Source organism: Lissotriton helveticus, chromosome 9 (assembly GCF_964261635.1).
Source record: "Lissotriton helveticus chromosome 9, aLisHel1.1, whole genome shotgun sequence".
Taxonomy (NCBI): Eukaryota; Metazoa; Chordata; class Amphibia; order Caudata; family Salamandridae; genus Lissotriton; species Lissotriton helveticus.
Genome location: NC_136070.1, coordinates 143,026,823 through 143,048,892, shown reverse-complemented (window position 1 = coordinate 143,048,892; position 22,070 = coordinate 143,026,823). Strand labels below are relative to the sequence as shown.

General features: G+C 46.9%; 1 protein-coding gene across 2 annotated transcripts in view; it reads right to left on the bottom strand.

The window, feature by feature from the left end:
• The window catches only part of RPAP1 (RNA polymerase II associated protein 1), a 334,836-nt gene that overhangs the window by 251,035 nt on the left and 61,731 nt on the right, over positions 1 to 22,070 (bottom strand). For both annotated transcript variants that reach the window (XM_078659654.1, XM_078659653.1), the window contains exon 5: positions 4,123 to 4,309. In XM_078659654.1, coding sequence (XP_078515780.1) covers positions 4,123 to 4,309 — 187 coding nt within the window. The remainder of the gene's footprint in view (positions 1 to 4,122; positions 4,310 to 22,070) is intronic.

Below are 22,070 nucleotides of genomic sequence, written 5' to 3'. Positions count from 1 at the left end.
AAAAAATGAAGTAATACTATTCCAAATGTGCTGCGTTATGCTGCATAATTTGCCTTTTCTCACCGTATAATTTACTCAATCTTGCTGCATAATTTGGCCATTTCCTGCCACATAATTCCAGTTGCACAAAAGGCCCCTGCAGTGAGCCGCTTTCATTGGAGCTGTGAAGTGTTGTTGTAATTGCATTTATTTAGCGCTTACCACCCTGGATGAGGCGTGGAAGAGCTTTTTGGCAAGTAGCATGCTACAATGGAACCGAAAAAGGATTTGTGGTGAATTAGTTTAGGGAAATATGAAATAAATGTGAGCAGTGGGCATGCAAGTTAGTTATTTGGATTGAAAAAGGATATTGGAGGAATAGAAGAGGGAAGGGTTTCCATTTATGTGGCGCTTCCTACCCCCGATGAGGCGCTGAAGCGCTTTCCAGCGGGTAGCACGCTACTCCAGAACCCGACCAGGGTTAGTGGTGAATTAGTATCAGGAAATATGAAATTAATTTGAGCAGTGGACATGTGGGTCTGTTATTTGGATTGAAAAGGATAGTGGAAAGATAGAAGAGCGAAGGGTCTAGAAAGTGTTCACAGCAGTAGAAGGAGGAGTGGGAGGAGTAAAGGGTAGGTGGGGGGGAGTAATCTCGCTAGCCTGAGGTCCCTGTAAAACCACAGATGCACTAGAAATGTGGAGGTCCCAGCAAAGACCTGGTTACAGAACCAAGATGTATCGTTGGGCCAAGTTTGTGCTATATAAAAAAGCCCAAAAACGTTTAGGTCCATATACCGTTGCCATTGTGTCCTGACTAGAGGTCCTATTCGTAGTGGTGAAAAAGTGGGCAATCCCATACAGATGTAGGATGTTTCTTAATGGTTAGTTGGCCTGCCTGGTGACCCTGGACCAAGAGTCCTGGCTTCTAGTCCAAGCTTTGGCGCTTGCTTTAACGCGACGCTGACTGAAAATCAAAAGACAAATATGACAGGTTGTGATTTTAAAGACTTGCAAGTACCAGAATGGGCTGGACAGTAACAACGTAATGTTGTAAATGCAGAAGCTCTCTGTCTGAAAACAGCCACACCTTAACTTAAAGCTTGCGCACTTGACCAAAACCTGTGGTGTGCTTTCAAGCACTGTGCCAGTTGCTTGTTTTCATCCAGCGGCATTACAGCACTACATGAGCGCCAGAATACATGCGCATGGTCTGGTAATATTTTTTCATTATATACATTAACGGTAAGGTTCGTGATTTGACACTAATAACAAGATGTTACGTCGACGTCAGGACACTGGTCTCCCTTCTAAAGTTGGCAGCTCTGGCATGCCACTTTCCCCCCTTCCCCCCCTGTTTCTCGTGCGGTTATTGCTGTATGTGCTCTGGAATGAGGTAGAACAGCAGAAGGAGGTGCTTCATATATTACTCCAAGATTGCGAAGATATAAAAACTGAGGCGAAGTGGAGGGATTTTTAGGCGCTCCCAGTGTGCAACATAAACTGCTTGCTAAGAAGCACACAGTGGACAACTGGTGAGCTGGGATTATAAATGGACTGCCAGGGGGAACCCCACTCATAGGATCACCAAGCAGACGTTTTAGTGGGAAACGGGGACAAGGTTTAAGCTTTTTTTCCCAGTTTATGTAAAAGACCTGCATTATATTTCCAGCTTAAATGCAAATGTTGAGGCTGAAAAAGCAAGTCTGAGATTTTACACCCTCAGCTTCGCCGTTTTGTGCTAGGGTTCAGTCATTCTAAGTACTACCTGGTGGAAACTCCAGTTGACAAGTGGAGATAAATGACAGGTTCAATTAACTTTTCATTTAAGTGAACGAGAATGCGAGGACTTAAAACCAAGTGTTTAGCTGATGGTGAATGCCTAATACCTGGGTCATGACTCGTTTGTAGGCTTACAACACTTTTTTGGTAGGAAAAAAACTTCAACGTATGCTCCTGCAATGTATTTAAACGTAATACTGTAACCAACTGGTTTTTACCTGCCTCTATTCTGTACACAAGAAGCACCTTTAAAACAGCGTTTGCAGATGTGTCAACTTATTCCTCGAACCTAACTCTAAGAACACCTACTTCACAGCAGGGCTTCGAGCTAAGAAAGACAACCCTCAGAGGTAGTGTTCGCAGCGTGAGGGGGTGACTTTACAAATGCTGATGCCCATCTCATTGATTCCTACAATCAGGTAAAATATTGTGATCTAAATAGAACTCACGAGGCAAGGGTAAATACTATAATTGCAGAAATGCTTTAAAATTCTAATATGGCAGCGATTTCCTTGTTCTGGTCTTAGAACACCGCTGAGCAGAGGACCCCCAGGGATTAGCTTTCTGCCTTCAAAGTAAACTGAGCAGGTAAAGGGGTAGAACAAAAATCTTAGCCTGTAGCGGGAACAGGGTGCAGATTTGTATTCCCAGCCAATTAACCACGTAGGGACCATCTGAGAATACACCCCTGGTAGAGCTGGAGGCACTGTGGCGGAGACGGGCACCGATGGTGCACACTTCAGCATGCCTTGTCCTTCGGGTATAATGTACCCCAGGGAAGCCCTCTACCCGCGCCTTAAAGTGTAATTTGCACTCAGAGAGGGAGCCTTGAAAACTAAATCGGGCCCATTTTGAGAACCCAAAGGCTTTCTAAAGTGGTGTAATTTGCTCCTCAGAGCCATGTCCTCGGTGCATGTAGCAGTTTCGAAGAACCATTAGTTTGAGCCTTAACGTTGTAACCGAGAGAGCTACCTTGCAAAAGAGTTATTCAGTTTTAAAGTACATGAAATAGACAGCAGACAGCCCTTCCTTTATTCCAACTTCCTGGCGTAAAAACTGTAATGTTTAAGTTTCCCCAGCGTGACTCGAAAAAACATGAGGAAAAAGTACAGACAGCTGCTCCGCTGGACTCACTGCAAATGCCACTGGAATAAAGAGGAGCACCGCTTCTGCCACCGCTGTCCTCTGCTGGCCAAGGCAAGGGGAGCTGCTGCCAGTAATCGCAGCAGAGCAGAGGGAGGAGGCCGGTGTGTGAGGGTAGACAGGCCAAGCTTTCACTGAAGACAGCAGCACGCCAGAGGTCGGCCGGTGTGCACTGGTAAAGCTGTCCTGTTCCCTACACGCCTCTGATGCCTGCTGTGTGCTGTCTAAACAGCTGTAACCAATAAGGTGTCAAAAATACAGCACCGCCATGCTGAAGCTGCGTTGACGGCACGGGGCAAATTCTATGCAAACAAGCATTTGCAATGCAATCGGTCTCGCCTTTGGGACCTTATATGTATTTAGCTATTCAGCACATTAGCCTGGGTGTTGAAACATCTACTGTTCTTTAACACTGAGGGAAAAGAAGCATCAAACTGTGTGACACGCCAGGTATGGGAACACATGGAGAGAAATATTGCCTTTCAGCGGGAAATGGTATAGTCCAAAGCTCTGTGTTTAATATAAAATCAGGTCCTTCGGTGGTCATATCACTGAAAATACAAGATTTGAAAAATATATTATTATTCTCTACGGGTGCTCGTGGAAGACCATTTCTATGGACTGGAATCCAGAGAATGCTAAAGTCATTCTGGTATTTTACTGACCTCTGCTGGTCGTTTTCTTTCAAGAAAGTTAAATAGAGATAGTTGGCAGAAAAATTAAAAAAAGAAAGTCCCTCAGTAGAGAGCAATTCTTGTATTTTACTGACCGCTACTGGTCGTTTCCTCCCAAGACAGTTAAATAGAGGCAGTTGAACAGAAATAAAAGTCCCTAAGCAGACAAGTCCTAGGGCTGATTCTAAGAGCCCACAAAGTACATACACATATAAGTATATACTAAAGTATATACAAGAGGTCTAGAAAGAGTGAGCGAAACAAACAAGAAATATATTGGAATGTAGAGGACACGTACCAGGGGTAGTCGCCATAAAGTGAAAAACATGCCAGAAGGAGGGCCAAAAAGTAACCTTTTACCAATAAGAAGAAAGGAATTTAGAAAAGCAGACAAAAGGTACAAATGACAAGTGGTGGGTGTAGTCTAAGCACCTCGACCAGATACACCATGTCTCGCAGAGCAGCGCATGTGCGCTGCTAGGCTCAACTTAATGACAAATTCCAGTCAGGGGACAGCAGATGTTCCACTCTTTATAAAACTCACCATTCACTTTACACAGGGTAGCCAGCTCCTGCACTTGTCCAGACCGCCCACTGATAACTGCAGCATTTAATCCTCCTGCAGGGAGATTAGCTTTGGGGATGAGTGGAGAATTTGCACCATTTTCTGCTGCCTTTCTAGCAGCTATTTGCTGGGCAAAGATGCTTCTTTTTTCAAACATTGGCCTTTCCTAAAAGGATGAGAAAACAAGCATATAATATCTGTATGGCGATTAATAATCAGATGGACTACATGTAACTTCTCATTTCATACTGTTTCAATGGTATTTTGACAAGACTTTTTGGGCCCGATAAACGACCATTCCGTTTAGCGAGTCGCAAATTGTGAAGAATTGCGACTCGCAATTTGCGACACGCTTAACTGAATGTACAACAGTCTCTCAGATTCTGTTTGCAATTCCCAAAGGGGTCGCAAATTGCATGCCTCATCAATATTAATGAGGCAAGCGCAATTAGCGACCCCATTGGGAATGGCTAACACTCACAGGGATGGTGGCCTGCTGGGGTCAGCAGACCACCATGTCTGCGACTGCTTTTTCAATAAATCCTTAAAGGAAAACAGGATGCATTTTTTTAAAAAAATGAAACTTTTCAGTTTCAGGGCAGGCAGTAGTCCCTGTGACCACTGCCTGCTCTTAAGAAACATTTTCGCATCCATTCACAAAGGGGAAGGGGTCCCTTGAGGACCCCTTCCCGTTTGCGAGGGGTTTACCACCTACATGAAGTAGGTGGTAAACTGCAATTGTTTTGCGACCGCAAATGCGATAGCAAAACAATCATACATTGGTGTTAGACTCGGTATTAGGAAGGGACGCCCTTGGCATGCCCCTTCCTAATACGCAAACCATATTTTACGAGTCGTTAATTGGTTAGCGACTCGCAAAATATGGTTTGAGCATGGGACAGGCCGAGTTCCCGTTTGCAACCGCAAAAACGGTCAAACATCTACATCTCTTTTCAGCTTCATTTTATAATAGTCAGTTTTGGGACTCCTGTGTCTCTCTTTCAATTACTGAGGAAGCACAACTATGATTTGGTGTGACATTGTCTCACAGTCCTTTCGTCTTTCATGGTAAGTCTTGCAGACTGAAGAGTGTTACTAGCCATCTTTCTCTACAGCAAAACCGGTCATCAGGAAATCCTGTTGTCATAAAGACTTCGGCCCAGAATACCTCTCAGCCATCATGGAGGATGCTTGTGATTACAAGGGGTCGTCACCTACCTCTGTGTCAGGAGCTATTTCCAAGAAACCATCTTCATCAAGAAAGACAAACCGTACACTTTTGAAGACGTGGACTGTTTGCAAGAATTCCTATATCAACATAGACACGAGGATAATTAAACTGTTACTACTGCTAAAACATGGCTACGCTCTATTTTCTTTGTCTTCAAGTTTTTTAACTAAATGTCTTTTTCCCTTAGGTTGTGTTATCTAGACTGCATTGCTGACCCATGATGTTCTCTTTCCCATTTCCCATTCTGTTTCAGTGTTGGACCACAGCCTCCCCCCCACCTTCCTGTGTTCGCATTGAATCAGTCTTGTCCATTATTATCCATTCTTTCTGTCACTATCGGTAGCTGTGTAGTCCATTCCCCTCTACTGTCATATTCTTGTTTGAGCTGGTCCAATTTTGCCTATTTATTTCTGCCCATCATTCAAGTTTTTATGCCCCTCTTTAATTACAGTCTTATAACAGCTGTGTCAATGAGTTCCTCTGTTCGGGGCAAAGTTTGGCGCATCTTCATGAGTGTTCCGGAAAGATAAAGGGGGTGCGGATCTCCTGTTCTGTCACCTTTATTTTAACCACAATTAGGGATTTGCTTCCTGTATTGTTCTTCTAGCGCTTATTCTAATCTTGTGGTCTTTGTCCCCATTACTTTCTCTTTTTTGTGCTCTTTCCTCTTATCTCCTTGTTGTCTTCGACCTTCTCTTACTTTCTCCTGTTCTAATATCTACTCTATATGCCCTTGTGTATGTTGTTACAATTTTCCCATGTCTGTGAATCTTAGAGTTATAGCATGGAATGTCAAGGGCTTAAAAACATGATTGAATGCAAATGGGACTTCTCACATTTATCTAGCTTGAAATGTCAAGTGGGGCTACTTCAGGAAATAGATCTTACTGCAAAAGAAATGGTTATGTTAAAGAAATGTTGAGTTGGTGAATTATTATTTTCCCCACCTACTGTTCGCAAAAATCAAGTTGTTATTCTCGGTTATAAACACCTCAACATTTCATTAATAACTCAGTGACAATGACGGCAGATGGATACTAGTCAAGCTTAAGATAGATGACATTCCTTTTACACTCTTTAATGAATACAGCCCCACACACCCAGATTATGAATTTTGAAACTTGCTTTCCCAAAAGATCACACAAAACTACGCTGATATTTTTTAATTAGGTGAAGACTGCAATCAGGTCTTGGACCCATTCTTAGAACGTACCTCTTCTACTAAGTTTTCTCCTCACAAAGCACAAAGAGCTTTTCAACGTACCCTATCTCAACACTCACTATCCGACTCCTTGAGATTTTTCAATCCAGATCTTAAGAAATATTCCTTTTATTCAGCTACTGATCACTCTAAAGCCAGGATTGATTACATTTTCTTAAGTAAAAACTTGCTTCAACACTTGATTAACTCGGTGACTGGGTCAATTTTGATCTCCAACCATGCTCCAATCGTATGTCGCCGGTGGAGGTTTAACAATTCGTTACTTTCAGATAAAAGTTTTCTTCCTTCATATAAATCTTTAGTTTCTGATTTTTCTTTTAACAGAATGATATGGGCGACAGTCCCTTTCATTTTGTATGGGATGGTTTTAAAGCTGAGTCTATAAGCTTTATAATAAAGTATGTCTCTTCCAGAAGAAAACATAAGGAAAAAGAGGCCCTGGTCATTTTAGCTAATATCTAAGAATTCCAATATACTTACCATACATCCAAAAAAGTAAATAGAGATCTGAAAGCATTGATCACAGCCAGGATACAATTTAATAAACTATCTACTAAAAAAGACTGCAGCACGCTACTTAAAGGTAATGCTAGATACGATGGCAGGAAAAAACAAAGCAGGTGCTTTGTTGGCCAATTACTTAAAATGTAAGAAAGAAAAAACTACTAATAAATCCATCACCAATACCTCAGGTAACCAATTGCTCCATGAAGCTGATCAAGCCGCTTCCTTAGCTAAATAATACCAAAAATGATACACTCCTGAAACTAGTCCCCTTTATGCCCTTCAAGATTCCTACTTCGCGAATCTTAAACCTCGTAACTCCTTAACTACTGATACGTCTTTTCTTGAATCTGCCTTCACTATGGATGAACTACAAGCGGGAGTTAAATGGCTACCAAAAGGTAAGGCGCCTAGTCCTGATGGCTTTACCGTTGAACGTAACCTTCAATTTTCCACATTTACTCTTTCCTCAACTAGTTAAGCTTATTAACAATTTTCTTTCTCTCAACTCCTCCCTTGGTTCCTTCTCAGAGGCGACGACATGTATTATTCCAAAAAAGGACCGCAACTTGTCCCTCTGTGCATATCAATGCATTAATGCATGCATATTAATGAGGGACTCACAATTTGCGACCCGGTTAAGAATGGCTTGCCCTCCAAGGTATGGTGGCCTGCTGGGCTCAACAGACCCCAATGTCTGGTCTTAGAACACCGCTGAGCAGAGGACCCCCAGGGATTAGCTTTCTGCCTGCAAAGTGAATGCTTTTAAATAAAGCAGCTTTTTTGTTTTTTTAAGCAGCCCGTTTTCTTTAAAGGAAAACAAGATGCATTTAAAAAAAGAAAAATGAAACGTTTTCGTTTCATTTTTTAAAGGCAGGTAGTGGTCCCTGGTGCGAGTGTTTTGCAACCGCAACTGCGGTCGCAAAACATTCTTACATAGGCCTCTGACTCACTTTTAGGAAGAGACGCTCTTGGAACGCCCCTTCCTAATAGCGACTCCCTTGCAAAATAGGGTCACACATATGTCCCTAAGTGTCTGGGGATTTTTTTATACCAATAATCTTAGAGCCACGTTAAAGATCAATCAGGAAAGCGTGACCTCTAGGATCACTCATCTCGTCCAGGGTTGGTCATCTTTATTTGTGTCTTGGTGGGGTCGTTTAGATACCATCAATATGATGCTACTTCCGAAAGTAAATTTTTTTTCTTCAGATGCTACCTAGAAAGATCCCCAAGAAGTTTCTTTTGTAAAATCCTATCTCGGTACCTAAGGAATGGGAACGCGTCTAAGATTTCTTTAATGAGATTGAAACTCCACAAATCTGCTGGTGGTGTTAAGTTTCCTGCAGGGTTGTGGAAGTTCTATAGGCCCACGCCCAGGACAGATCGTTTGGGGTCAAGGGCAACACGTTTTCATGTGTATTTTGTCCTTGGGACAAGTAGCCCCAACACCCTGCAGCACAATCCCTTTGACTGCCAGTTTGCAGTACCACATTGTGGATCAGGGAAGGGCACTGTCTGCAGTTAGGGTAATATTTTGCCCATATGTTAATGCTGTTCAAACTTGTATTCATGGTTGATTAATTGTAAGCCTTTATTATTAGGGTGAGCACTCTAAGTAAATGTTGTAAGCTCAGACTTCAGTTCCAGTATGAAAATGTGTACACACATTTTCAAAGTTTAGCAATATGAGGCTATGTGTGATGCTCCCAGAATGCCCTTTGATTTGATGCAAATATTTTCAGATACTTGAAAGCAAGATTGATGATTATTTGCTTCGAAAATAAAATTTACATAAAAAACATGATAGCAGGAAAAAAAATATTTAGCTAAACTACTATAAAATTTCAGGTAGCATTTCTTTGCAGCATCATTTAGTAACGTGTTGATGCAAGCTAGTACTTCCGAAAAATATTCATAACGGAAAAAAAGTGAAACCAGTTTCAATAAGATTATGGGAATCTAAAATAAACAAGCATTGGCAAAAACAGTAGGTCTAAAATTGGTAGTCAGCTTTTTAGGTTTGTCAATGTGTGACTTGTTTTGGCACGGTTTTTGTAAAACCTTATTGGTTTGGGAGCTGCTGGGCCCTCCCCATTATAACAAACATTGGCAAAAGTAAAAAAAAAAGTGGTCTCAAAAAGCATACTCTGCCACAGTAGTTATTGGCACTGAACAAAACTACTTTGTGTGCCGATATGCTCCTTGTGAAAGAGCAGAATGCTGTCCCTCACAGTGAAACCAGCTGATACAGAGAGAAAAACAGAATTTGAAAAAAACACAAAAGGTCTCAGTCAATGCCAGACCAAATTAGGGGCCCAATTATTAAAGAAAGTCTTAAAAGTGCACCCATGGTATATGTCCTTACATTAAGTGCAGTTATACGGCTTTTGTGAATTCCCAAGAATTTACAGAAGTAGCACAAGAAATAGAACTCCTAGAAAATATTTGTGAACTACATTTTAGCATGAGCAAATCTGCATGTGTAGATTTGGTCATGCGAAAGTTTGAGTGTTTGCAAGTTCACTTTCCCTCCAACCACTTTCTTCCCAACTCTGGAAGAAGAGTTACGTATGCCATGGTCAGGAGTAAATTTCCAACATTTCTCAGTATGGGAAAAGATTAGAAGAAGAGTTGTTGAAAACCCTTAAAACATGCAAGTTAGTAGATTTGCACAGTCTCAAAAGGGCATTCTAAACCTGGAACTATTGCTTACCACTACCTTCAGCCCCAGTATGTAGATCTGCGGAAACGTTGGAACATAAGGGGATTGCAAGAATTCAAACACTACTATGGTATGAGCCCTGGCATAATCAGAGAGGCTATATCAGAGCTCTTATATAATGAGATTGCTGCCGTAATTTGTTATGTTATGTTATTTATTCTTTTGTATAGCGCAACGGTTACTCAAAAAGAGTGTCCCGGCGCTTTAGGTAAGGAGAACTAATTCGTGATAACATAACACAGTAAAAAGAGTACAGAACAGACAGGTAAAAAGAAAAAGGACAACTGGGGGGCCTACTGGGTGAACAACCAGGTTTTAAGACCTCTCCTGAAGTCAAGAAGACTAGTAACCCCCCGAAGTGGGAGCGGAAGCGAGTTCCACATCTGTGGAGCCAGCAGGCTAAAAGAACGGCCGCCCAGGCGCGCTCTCTTAACTCGGGGGACAACCGCCAAAAGTAAAGACTCTGACCTCAGGGAGCGAGCCGGATGGTAAAAGGCCAGTCTCTTTTGGAGATGCTTTGCTCCCACAGCGTGGAGAGCCTTGTAGGCCAAAGTCATCGCCTTAAAGGCGATCCTTTTGCGGATGGGTAGCCAGTGCAGCGTCAACAAAAGACCCGAGACGCTGGCACGTCTGTTTAGACCGAAAATGGCCCTGGCCGCCGAATTCTGCGCAACTTGGAGCCGCTGTAACAGGTACTCTGGTAGGCCCAGGTAAAGAATGTTGGCATAATCCAACCTGGAGCCTATCAGAGCCTGCACAGTCAGCCTCCTATGCTCCTCTGACAAAAGAGGCAAAAACCTCCGCAGCATCTTTAATAGACCGAAACAGGTGCCGGTCACCCCAAGGATCTGGGCTTTCATCGTCAGCCCCCTTGTCTATCTTAACCCCCAAGTTCTTAGCCATAGGGGAAGAACCGGACGGAGGGAACATATCGATGGGCCACCAGGCCTGCCAGCTGGGCTCCGTGTCGCACCCGAAGAAGAGTACCTCGGACTTATCGGAATTGCACTTGAGGCTGTTCAGTTGGAACCATGTGAACACAGCCCCAAGGCAATTCCGGATACTCTCTCCGTCAAAGTCTGCCCCTCTCTCACAAGAAAAGAGGAGCTGGGTGTCGTTGGCATATGACACGATCCGGGCACCAAACGACTCCGCCACCGCCGCCAAAGGGGTCATAAAGATGTTAAAGAGGGTCGGGCTCAATATAGAGCCCTGAGGGACCCCAACTCCCAAAGGCGGCATCACGGCGGTGTCAGGCGATGTCCAGACCGTTTGCCGGCGGCCAGCTAGAAAGGACGAAAACCAGCTGAGCACCGTCCCCCGAAGGCCAATCTCATAGAGTCTTGCGAGAAGGCCATCGTGGGGGACGGTGTCAAAAGCCGCCGACAAGTCCAACAACACCAACATGACTTTGCCCCCGGTGTCCAGCACCCCTTTGATAGTTTCAGAAACCTCAAGGAGCGCGGTCTCGGTGCTATGATTTGAGCGGAAGCCAGACTGGGAGTCATGTAAGATCTCGTGGGTCTCCAAAAAGTTGGAGAGCACCGACTGAACGTGCTTCTCCAAAATTTTTACGAGAGCCGGCAACAAAGAAATCGGCCTATAGTTGGCTGGGACCTTCGGGTCAAGACCCGGTTTTTTAAGCAGCGGGATGACCATTGCCTGCTTCCAGACTGGCGGAACCACTCCCTGACTCAGCGAGAGATTCAGAAGAGGGTTCGCCAGTGGATTGATTACTTCCGCCAACTTACCCAAAAGCTTGGCTGGGCAAGGGTCCAGTGGAGACCCAGATTTCAAATTGCCCATAAGCGCTAGGGAGGCTGGGGCTGACAAAGATGGAAACGCAGCCAATATGACACCCTGCGAGGACGGAGGGAGGAAACCGGCCTCAGATGTAAAAGGCCTAACAGGTGCTCCCAATGGAAAAGAGTCCTGTATCAGTTTTATCTTGCTTGTAAAAAAACAAGCAAGGTCCGCCGCCCAGGATTCTAAGGGCACCTCTACCGAAGTGATGGTCCGAGGAGAAATAAATTCTCTAACAATGGTAAAGATCTCCTTGCTGGAATTAGAGGCCGCTTCAATTCTCCCCGCAAGATAGGCTTTTTTTCCAAGGCGGATATCCCGGTGGTAAGCCTTGACCACAGCCTTGTAGGCCAGCCTGTCCGTGCTATCATAGTGTGCCCGCCAGGCCCTTTCGGCTACCTTACACTGCTGCCGCTTAGCCCACAGTGCAGAGGTAAACCAAGGGGCCGAAACCCGCTTTGGTGTCAAGCGGGGGGGCAACACCGGGGCCAGGTCGTTAAGCCTGTCGGAGAGCCATACCTGCAGGGACTCCAAATCTCTCTCCAGCTCACCAGAGAGAAGATAGGGATGATCCGAAGCAGCCTGAGCCAGCATCTCAGGGGTCACTCTGTTGAATGCTCTAAACGCTCGTCCCCGTTGCTGTGGGACAGAAATAGACGACCTGGCAATGCCACTGATTGCAAATTTGGCAAGCCAATGGTCAGACCACAAGACCGGGAGAGTCTCTTTCACCACCAAAGGAGATGTAGAGAAGACCTGGTCAAGAGTATGCCCCTTAACGTGAGTCGGCCCCTGCAAGTAAGGGATAAGACCCAGCGGGACCATGGCCTCGGACAGCTTTATAGCAGCTGGGTCAGACGGATCATCCATCCGAAAGTTAAAATCCCCCGCTACTATACAGTGTTCTGCTCTCAAGGCCAGGCCCAACAACACCGAGTCAAGATCTGAAAAGAACGTTCCGGGCAGACCAGGGGGTCGATAGACCAAAAGTCCCTTCACTGATTGGTGCGGCGCTAGCGTGATTGAAAAAGCAAGCGATTCAGAGCCGCGGATGTCCTCCGTAGGCAAGATGGTACACAACGTGCCCTTCTTCACCACCAGTGCGACCCCTCCGCCCCTTCCCTTGACTCTGTCCTTCCTGAAGATGTTATAGTCAGGCGGGATTGCCATCGCCACGTCAGGATTAGAGGCCTCTCCCCACCAAGTCTCGGTCAACATTAAACAGAGTGGCTTCTCTGTATCAAGTAACTCGAAAATGTCTTGCGCATGACTGCACGCCGATCTGGTGTTTAGCAGCATGCAGGAATACTCTGCGCCAGCTATGTTACTAATAGGGGCAGATGACAGCGCCCGGTTGGGATGCCAGCCACAACAAGGGCAGCGAAACTTGCCCCTGTGGCGACCGGGGAAGACAGAGCAGCAGCGGCTCTCCCGACGATTTAGAGAGTACAGCTCCACGTCCGTGTAGCGCACAATAGGTGCGCCAGCTATGCACATGCTGGACTAACAGAGCCCCACCCGCCGACCGACACGCCGCCGGGACGCTGACGGGCGCAGACGGGCAGGACTCTGGCTTGACTCTGGCTTGACTCAGGCGCGAGTCAGGCGCCTCCGCTGCGCGTCACCGCTGCGCGGGGGCAGCGAGCTTTAAGTACAGCCTCCTCGTTCTCCACACGGAGAACTAGAGCGCTGAGTCAGGTGGCGCGCTGCAAGGCAGCAGCCCCAATATGGCGGCCCAACTTACTGCCCACAATACAAATGCCAGTGACAACGCTCCGCTTCTGCAAGCGGTGGGGGGCACGATTATAGTGCAAGAATGTGGGCGCTACCGCGCTATTTAAAAACCAGGTGAGAAATCACTTTTTAGCACCCAAACAAAAACGATTAAAAATGCAATTTAAACAATTTAAAAGTGCTGCGCGCCTACTGCAGCCTGGAGAAGAAGGCGCCAAAGCGAATGAAGGTGTCTCCTTACCAAAAGGTCGAGCAGCTCCCACCAGCTCGCCTTAAGTACAGCCTCCTCGTTCTCCACACGGAGAACTAGAGCGCTGAGTCAGGTGGCGCGCTGCAAGGCAGCAGCCCCAATATGGCGGCCCAACTTCCTGCCCACAATACAAATGCCTGTGACAACGCTCCGCTTCTGCAAGCGGTGGGGGGCACGATTAATTTGTCGCTGCACTACAGGGCATCAAAGGGGCAGATGGATTTTGTTACAGGACAATTAGATTTATGAAGCAACCTGCCCCATCGACAAGTAGATATTTTATTAAATTCCACACCCCTGTTCCTGACTTCTGTACTTATCATAAAACATTTGGTATTACGCAGATTAGATACTCTTTTTTTTTTATCCCAGTAACTCGGACTCTAATTTGTGGTTCTTCTTGGAGTCTTCCATTCTATGTTTTTCTCATAAACATGTTGCTTTTATGTCCCAACGCCACAGGTGTTGGATACCACCACTAACATCTAATTCTTGTTCCCTGATGAAACCGTTTATTATCCTAAATAAACCTACTTCTCACCTATTTCTCCAACACCCTATCTGGTGCAATGATCAGGTTAAATTAAAAGGAAAGCCTCTTGTGTGAGGGCACTGGATCGACAGAGGTGTTTTTACCATAGCTCAACTTGTTTTAGATTATTCAGTTACTCCTTTTGGCACGCTCTCTCAGTCATATAACCTACCATCTACATTCCCTAGACAGTAAAAGCGACTGAATGATCTTCTCAATGCCCATAAACTCTTCTCCGATTCTTCAAATCGCTCCGATGATATGCAGTCCTCCTCCTTATTCACCACACAGCAGTCTATAGAAAACTTGCTTCACCCATTTACAATAGGCCTAAATCTAAGAAGGTAATCTTGTGGGAAACTGATTTACAGTGTAGTTGACCTCTCTTTCTCTGGGGTAAGCTCTGGACACAAATTCACTCCACTGGTCATCCAGCCAACTTAACACAAACAATATATTACTTCTACAGTAGATTAGGTTATGCTCCAGCTCACATATTTACACTCAAGCTGCTCAAGCAAGAAGCGTGTTGGCATTGCAACTCCCATTCTGGCTCCTATGTTCATATGTTTTTTAAGTGCCATGACGTCTCAAGTTTCTGGACTCAGGTTTGGGATAGAATTATAGCTATTACTGGAACTTCTTCGCCTTTTTCTTTGGATCAGATATTTCTTGGTGGACTACATGTCATATGGGTAAACTAAGAGAATGATTGGTAAATTAGTAGATCTTTTATTAGCAATTGGTTTACAGGTGATTACATCCAACTGGGAATCTACAATCTCAACATTCAACAAGCATTGGCATAGCCAATAGGTCTCGCAGTTGTTAGAGTTTGAGCCATTGGCATTGTAAATGGCACTGCCTTTTATTTGTGTTGGTTTTTAAAACGTAAATAAAAGGCATTGTCAATTACAATGCCAATAGGTTTAACTCTCGCAAATGCAAGACCTATTGCATTAGTAAGTTGTTGGATGCAAAGTTACCAGACAGAAACCGCCACAACATTTCCAACAAATAAATAAATACAGATCCTGGAGATGCTGTCAGACAGAGTACTTAAATTAAGGGTTCCAGGTGATAATACAATTTGGAGGCAGCACTTTAAACCATGCCCTGGCCATGACTTGGAAAAGAAATAACTAACATAATTTAGGTGGCGAATACAGATGTAATAAATAAATCTTCAGCATCATTTCAAATGTTTAAAAATGCAAACTATGTTTCTTGAAATAGGATTAGTACCCAGACCTACAAAGTGCACAGTCAGTAATCTAAAAACAAAGTGTTGATCTGCTAGTGTGCTGAGTTTATGACACTGCCCTGGTAACATTACATGTGAAGTTTAATGGTTACTGAAGGAGGGTGGAGTAGGAGAGGCAGCAATGAATCTCGGCAGGGAGCTCATTTATGGAAAGAAACAACCTAACAAAGTAAAGAGGCTCCGCTCGGCAGGCGGTCATGTGAGAAAATAGCTGTTGTGTGTGAAAAGCGTGGCACAGCAGAAAGTGTACAGAGGAGCAGGACAGCATACCAGGTCCGTTAAGTGGAGAAAGTGCACGGAGCAGAGATGCACACTGGCGAGAGAGCCATAAAAGCACAGATGAGAAGGAATGAGCAGCAGTAGGGAGGCAGCTGAAACAGCCCCGCCGCTCCGCATCGGGGTTGAATTATCGGCGATTAAGTCATTTCCCCCTCATTCTATACAAAAATGAGAAACATTGAGCAATACATCTTACAGGCTACAAATAAATGAAGTGCGCTAAACACAAAACATTTACTACAAAAAGAACCCGTAAATGTGGCCTGAAAATAAAGTGCCCGTTGCGTTTCAAAATCGGATTGTAGCTAAAAGAAAGCACTGCTTTGTTAACTTGCACAAGCACAGTGGCACACAATAATGGGTGCAGACTGTAAATAAACAGTGTGCTGAAATTTGGAGAGTGCTTCACGTTTGCAATTTACCTCGAGGCAAACGCTTTCGAGGAATACGAACCGCTGCAGTGGTGTGGCCAAGGTGCCCTCGGTCGGGGACATAAACGAGTGCACCATTAAAGACCCCAGCAGTGGGGTAGCAGGGGGGCAGCGAGGATCGGCATGCATGCATCTGACGAGCTCCCTGGAGTTAAAGTGCAGCAGCAGTAACCTGAAAAGTGAGGAGAGCGGCTACTTGCGCAGGCCCACAAGAGGTTTTTCGTGCATCTGGGGCCTGGAGCGATGCTTGAGGAGCCGGCCCAAGTACTAGGAGATTGAAAAGATTTATCTGCGACTCCTCTAAGTAAAAATCAATAGCAGGTGAGCTGGAGAGAGATAATGAAAGAGAAAGGAAAGAGGGGAGGAGGAGAGAGAAATGACCAAACGAATCGGTCGGAAAGAGCGGGAGACAGCGAACTTGCGAGAGTTGAGAGAGGGAGATGTCATAGAAGAAAGCGAGAATGAAGAGGAAAAGAGAGAACGAGTGTGACATAAGAGAACTACACAAAAGGAACTAAAGATGAAGGAGAATGGAAACGAAAGAGAGGGACGGGGCAGAAAGGTAGAGAGTAAGAAAGAACAGATAGAACTGAGAGACGGGAAGAGAGACCGGGCACGTGTGGGGAGGGGGGAGGGAGTAGAGAAAGACCAACGGAGATCAATTAAACAAGCAGAAACACGAGAGACGGCCTGCGGCCGTCAAAGTGAAGTGGACACGGCGGGAGGGGGCGGAGCGGGGAGAGCGGCATGTGGGTGTGAAGAAGCCGGGGCCTTTGAAGTGAAGCTAAGCTTCACTTCAAAAGGTGTCGGAGGAATGCGGCTGAGGGAACAGACGGCGATTGCGGCTGAGGGAACTGATGTGCACGCGCTTTTAAGCTCAATGCACATGCGCATTGAGCTTAAAAGTCACGGGCACTGCAAGGAATCGCCACGATTCCTTGCTTGTTAGTTAAAGAGTGGTTAAGCCGCAATAGTCTCGCAAGCTCGATGCGCATGCGCATCGACAGGCGAGACCTAAAAATGGTGGAATTTAGTTTGTCATAATCAGAGTTGACAGATATAATTTACATTCTTTTCCATCGTCTGTTAAACGAGATATTGTGTGGTCACCTCGCACTACTTATCTTTCTAAAGCTGCAATTACTTAGCCAATGACCACTATTAATGTTTACTTACACTCCTTATTATAGTTTTATTGCAGTTTTTGCTATGATATTCCTGTAATCACTTATTAGAGTTTATTGCTAAATGATGGGTTTTTTCTCTTGTTCTTCTCTTTCTTTCCTTATTTTTCTTTCTTTTCTCCCCTTTTATGTGTTCTTCATAGGATGCCTTCCAGCACTTGCTTCCTTCTAGATTAACTCCAATTATTATTGATACTGTTTTTAATTGAAGTTTCCTTTATAAAATACCATTTTTCTTTTATAGACTGTCATGTTTCTCGCATGTACACTTGTACTTTCAAATAAAAATATTAAACTTAAACCCTGAATCTATGAAGGATTATATGTTTGAGATGAAAATATGCTCCCATTAAGCCTCTTTAGCGCTTCTAAATGTATCCAAATAATACATATTAGAGAGAGATGGAGACCTTGGGACCAAGTCTGGCTGCCATTAGAAGATAAGTATTTTGCATAGCTACAACTGGTTCTTATTTCTTTCTTTGATCACTTTATAGTTCTAGCCTTTGCACAGTGAGGGTATTTCAAATACGCTTAAATAAGAATCTATAAAGTCACCTCTATAATTCACAGAGCACATCAACACTGGCACACTTCAGGTTCCTCACAAACAGCAACAAAATATCCGGGTTCACATGGACACCATCACAACACTGAGCTGGCACACTGCATATGACAAACAGACATGTTCACAGTTAAGAGTCCGGTAAGTCAGCGGAAGCGAGTCTGCTGACTCCATGAACTAATACACCCACATCAGTGGGCCATGCTTAACTGTATGCTCAAAGGTTCGCCTAACCAGCTTTTCATCATTCTGCAGTTGATACAATGTGAAACGAGTTTGGTAACAATAAACATCCATTACCAGAGCCAGGAATATGTTTCAAAATGTGGACTTTCCAAATACACCCAAGGACTCTCAGACTCTAGTATATCTTGTTGCTGGTATGATTACAACACTCAACACTGCAATAAGCTTCCCTGAGCAGGGGGGCGTGGCCGCTTGATGCTGAAGCTCCGGCAGCCGTTGCAACGTTTCCTACATTACCCCCCCTAATGCCCGATGTCGCTGACCTGTAAGCGGCATATTTGAACACAGGGGGGGGGGGGAATCTGATCCTGACGATCCAGCTCTGGTTTCCTGCGGCGGTGCTTCTCGGCCGCGGAAAGTGGAGTAGCGACGCCTGAGGCACGCTGACGATGCCTGGCGAATGAGGTTCCGCTTTGGCTGGAGGTAAGCCAGGGATGGTTGGCCGCCCCGTTGCAAGCGGGCAGTTTTGACTCACCCCCTGGTGCGCCAATTCATGAAATGTGAGCCGCCCTCCACAGCCGCACTCGCGGTAATCAGCGCTACTATCACAGCTGGGAGGCCATATTGGGGACAGGGCCCATCGTTCTACCCGCCGCACCACTGAGAGCAGGTACGAGGGCACACAAGGCACAGGGGGGGCAGCTCGGTCATCCTGAAATCCGCCACGGCCGGCCGCGCGCCTACTCGGCTCCTGCTCCCTTCCCCCCATCTGAGGCCTGCCTGCTGGATTGGGCTGCTGCCAACATGCCGCTTTTCAAGCCAGCTCCAAGGCATTGCGGACACTCCTGGCCCCCTCGGCTCCTTCTATTAAGCCTCCAGGAGCCCAGGACCTCCTGCGCAGTGGACACTTTGCTCCTGGGCGGCCTCAACACGCCAAATCACCTGAGGCTCCAATTCGCCGTAGACAGGGCACCATCTGATAAGACCCCATGCATCACGAAGCGCAGACCAACACTATGCCCTCCGGGTTTCATGGCGGATTATCCTGAGAGACTGCAGGTGGCAGGACAACACGAGCAGTGGCGATTGGAGCTATAAGCACGCTGCTTGCTCGGGTCAAGGTAGCCCCATTACACTGCTGTGGCTGCACTCTGGTCAAGACGCTTGCGGCGCTCCATTGACTTTACTGGGAACCATGGTACTGCCTCTCCTCTCCTCCCTTTCCACCCTTCCATACCTTCCTGCTTGAGAATGGCATTCTGCGTGATCTGATACGCACACGCTCCAAAGCGTTCCCTCCTACCTCATGGCCTTGAGGTGAAGTGTAAATGAGCTGCAGATTTCTCCTCAGGGTGCGGTTGCACTCATCCTACTCGACAACTGGTTGGTTCTAGCCGTGCCGACTGCATCTGCAACCTTATTGCTACTCTGCCCCCACGTTGCAATACTGCACCACTGCATGGGCCGCAAGGATCCTAAACAAAGGAAACCTACCCTTTGAGAAAGTGGGAGACAACACCTCTGAGGAGACCCCCACCATGGCGAGCAGCACCCAGAGAGCGGACAACGTGGATGATCTCTCCTCACTGTCTACATCGATGCTCCAGGAGATGGCAGCGGGGTTCAAGGCTCTCGATGGCAGATTTGACGCGCTGGACAAAAGCTTGGCCGACATGGGTGCCAAAGTTCAAGCACATGACCGACGCCTCGACGTGGTGGAGGCCCGCATATCGGACATAGAAGACAGCTCAGAGCAGTCACTGAAATGACTGGACAGAGTGGAACGCATCTTGAAAGAGGTCGCAATTAGGAACAAAGACTTGGAAGCGCGAAGTAGGAGCAACAACGTGTGCATTTTAGGCGTTCCGGAGACGGCTACGGCCGGGAAGATGGATGTATTTGTGGAACACTTGCGATCTGAATTATTTGGCAGAGAGGCCTTCTCCCCAGGATTTGTTGTAGAACATGCACACCGCTCCCTTGGCCCGAGGCCTAATCCCGGCCTGCCACCGAGACCCATAATTTCAAGGATCATGAACTTCAGAGATCGGGATTCGATCTTGTGTCTGGCCCGGGAACGAGGTGATAATATTTGACAAGGCTCCAAACTCTCTTTCTTTCCAGACTTCACTGTCATGGTACAAGATGCCCGCCGCAAATTCAACGGGGTGAAGGCAACCCTCAGAAATTTGGGATTGAAATTGTTAGACCTGTCAGCCCTAGGGTGGTCTTTCCGGGTGATTTTTTGCCCTTGCCTCATTTTTCCCACCTACTTTTTGCTGGCCCTTAGGTCTTCGGGCACCTTTTCACAGCTAACCTGTGTTAGGGTGCAGGTGCTCTCTATTTTCAACATGGCTGCCACTGGCCCCTGCTCCTGCAGCGTGGTCTTTTTAGTGTAGCACCCTAGTTGCCAGGAGCAGGCTGGGTCCCCTTACATTGTTGCAACACCAGCCACCCAGCCCCTGTCCATAGCGAGTGGGGAAGCTCCTGGAACCTTCCAGAAGGAAGGCGGACCTGACTTTTCCCGCCTTAGAGAGTGGTCACCTGACCTGGGCATATATAAGCCAGGGAGGGAACTTTTTCCAGTCAGTTGGGGCATCACTGACCTGGGGAACCCACGCAGGAGTTTTAGGCGGGAGGGCCTAGTGAGGAACCTATGCTACTGGGAGTGACAGGATTTAGGTGCTGCCTCTTAAGCTCAGTGAGGTGTCCAAAGCTAGCCCCCTGATCTGGCCCAGTGGTAGGGAACCCCAGGGCCCATCTTCAGTGACTGAGGAGAAATTCTTCAAGCCTTTAACTCATCCCCCCCGCCCTCTTCAACTTCAAGAAACAAGCCACTAAGGGCGCAGAACCATTCAAGCGCCAAGAAACCTACTTCCTGGAACCAGGTACTGGACTGAGCTGCCCTGCGCATTCCCTGCCTCCAGCTGGGCCTACCTGTCTCCCCTTGCCTGAACTGTGTGACAAGCGCTACAATTTGTCCCCATCCTGCCTGCAGTTCTGACTAACCAACGTGCAGAGCGCTGTAATCTGCCCTTCTGTCAAGCGCTGTGACTGAGGCGCTTTTCACCTCAGAACACCTTCTGCTGCTGTTGCCCCCAAAGCGCTCTCCTGAGCTGACTGATCGATCCCCTCTCCCGAGTAGCGCTGCGGCACCCGACACTGTCTCCACGAGGCGCTAATCTGATCCCCACTCACCACCGCAGCCCGGAGCTGTGGGAAACCATCCGAGGCCTTCGCGCTGCCCCGCGACGCCCCTGAGGTGAGGCTGCCTGGTCGGTGTGTGGCGCCTTGCGCCAGTGTCAATTGCCCTCATCGGCGGCCCCCATATGTGAGGAGAGGGCTGCCGTTCTTCGTCGTGCTGGGCCGCAGTAGGCCGAAGCTAAGCTGTCCCTGATCACGTGACCGGGGAGCTCCTCCGCCCCGCCCCGGGCGCCGCGCTGCCATTGGTCCCGGCAGGCGCGCCCTCGAGGTGGGCCACGCGGTTGGCTGGAGCCTCCCCGGCCACATCCTGCAGCGTCCCTGGCCCGGAGCCTTGCCGGTAGGCCCCGAGATGGCCCAACAATAACGCTGAGGGGGCCGTGGAGCCTGAGTGCCCCCTCCCCTTCAGACCCGCGTATCGCCCTTGCCACGGCCCCGGTGCCCCGAGGCCGCCCCTATCCCGTACCGGGCCACGGAGGGCCCAGGGAGGGATGAACACCCCCCCCCCCCCTCTGCCCGACCCAGCGTCTCCGCAAGGGCCCCGGAGGGCCGAAGAAGTGAGGTAACCCCCTGGGGAGGAGGGCGGTAGGCCGAGTGAGGCCCAAGGTCGCCCCTCCCCCAGGATAACTGTGACTGGGCCCCGTTGGCCCCTTTCTGAATGTGCCTCAGTTTATTGTCTTGCTTACATATTTACAAGCCTGAGTTATTCTTCGTGAACCCTATTTACAAGCCTGAGTTATTCTTCGTGAACCCTATTTACAAGCCTGAGTTATTCTTCGTGAACCATATTTACAAGCCGGTTAAATGAGTGGGAGA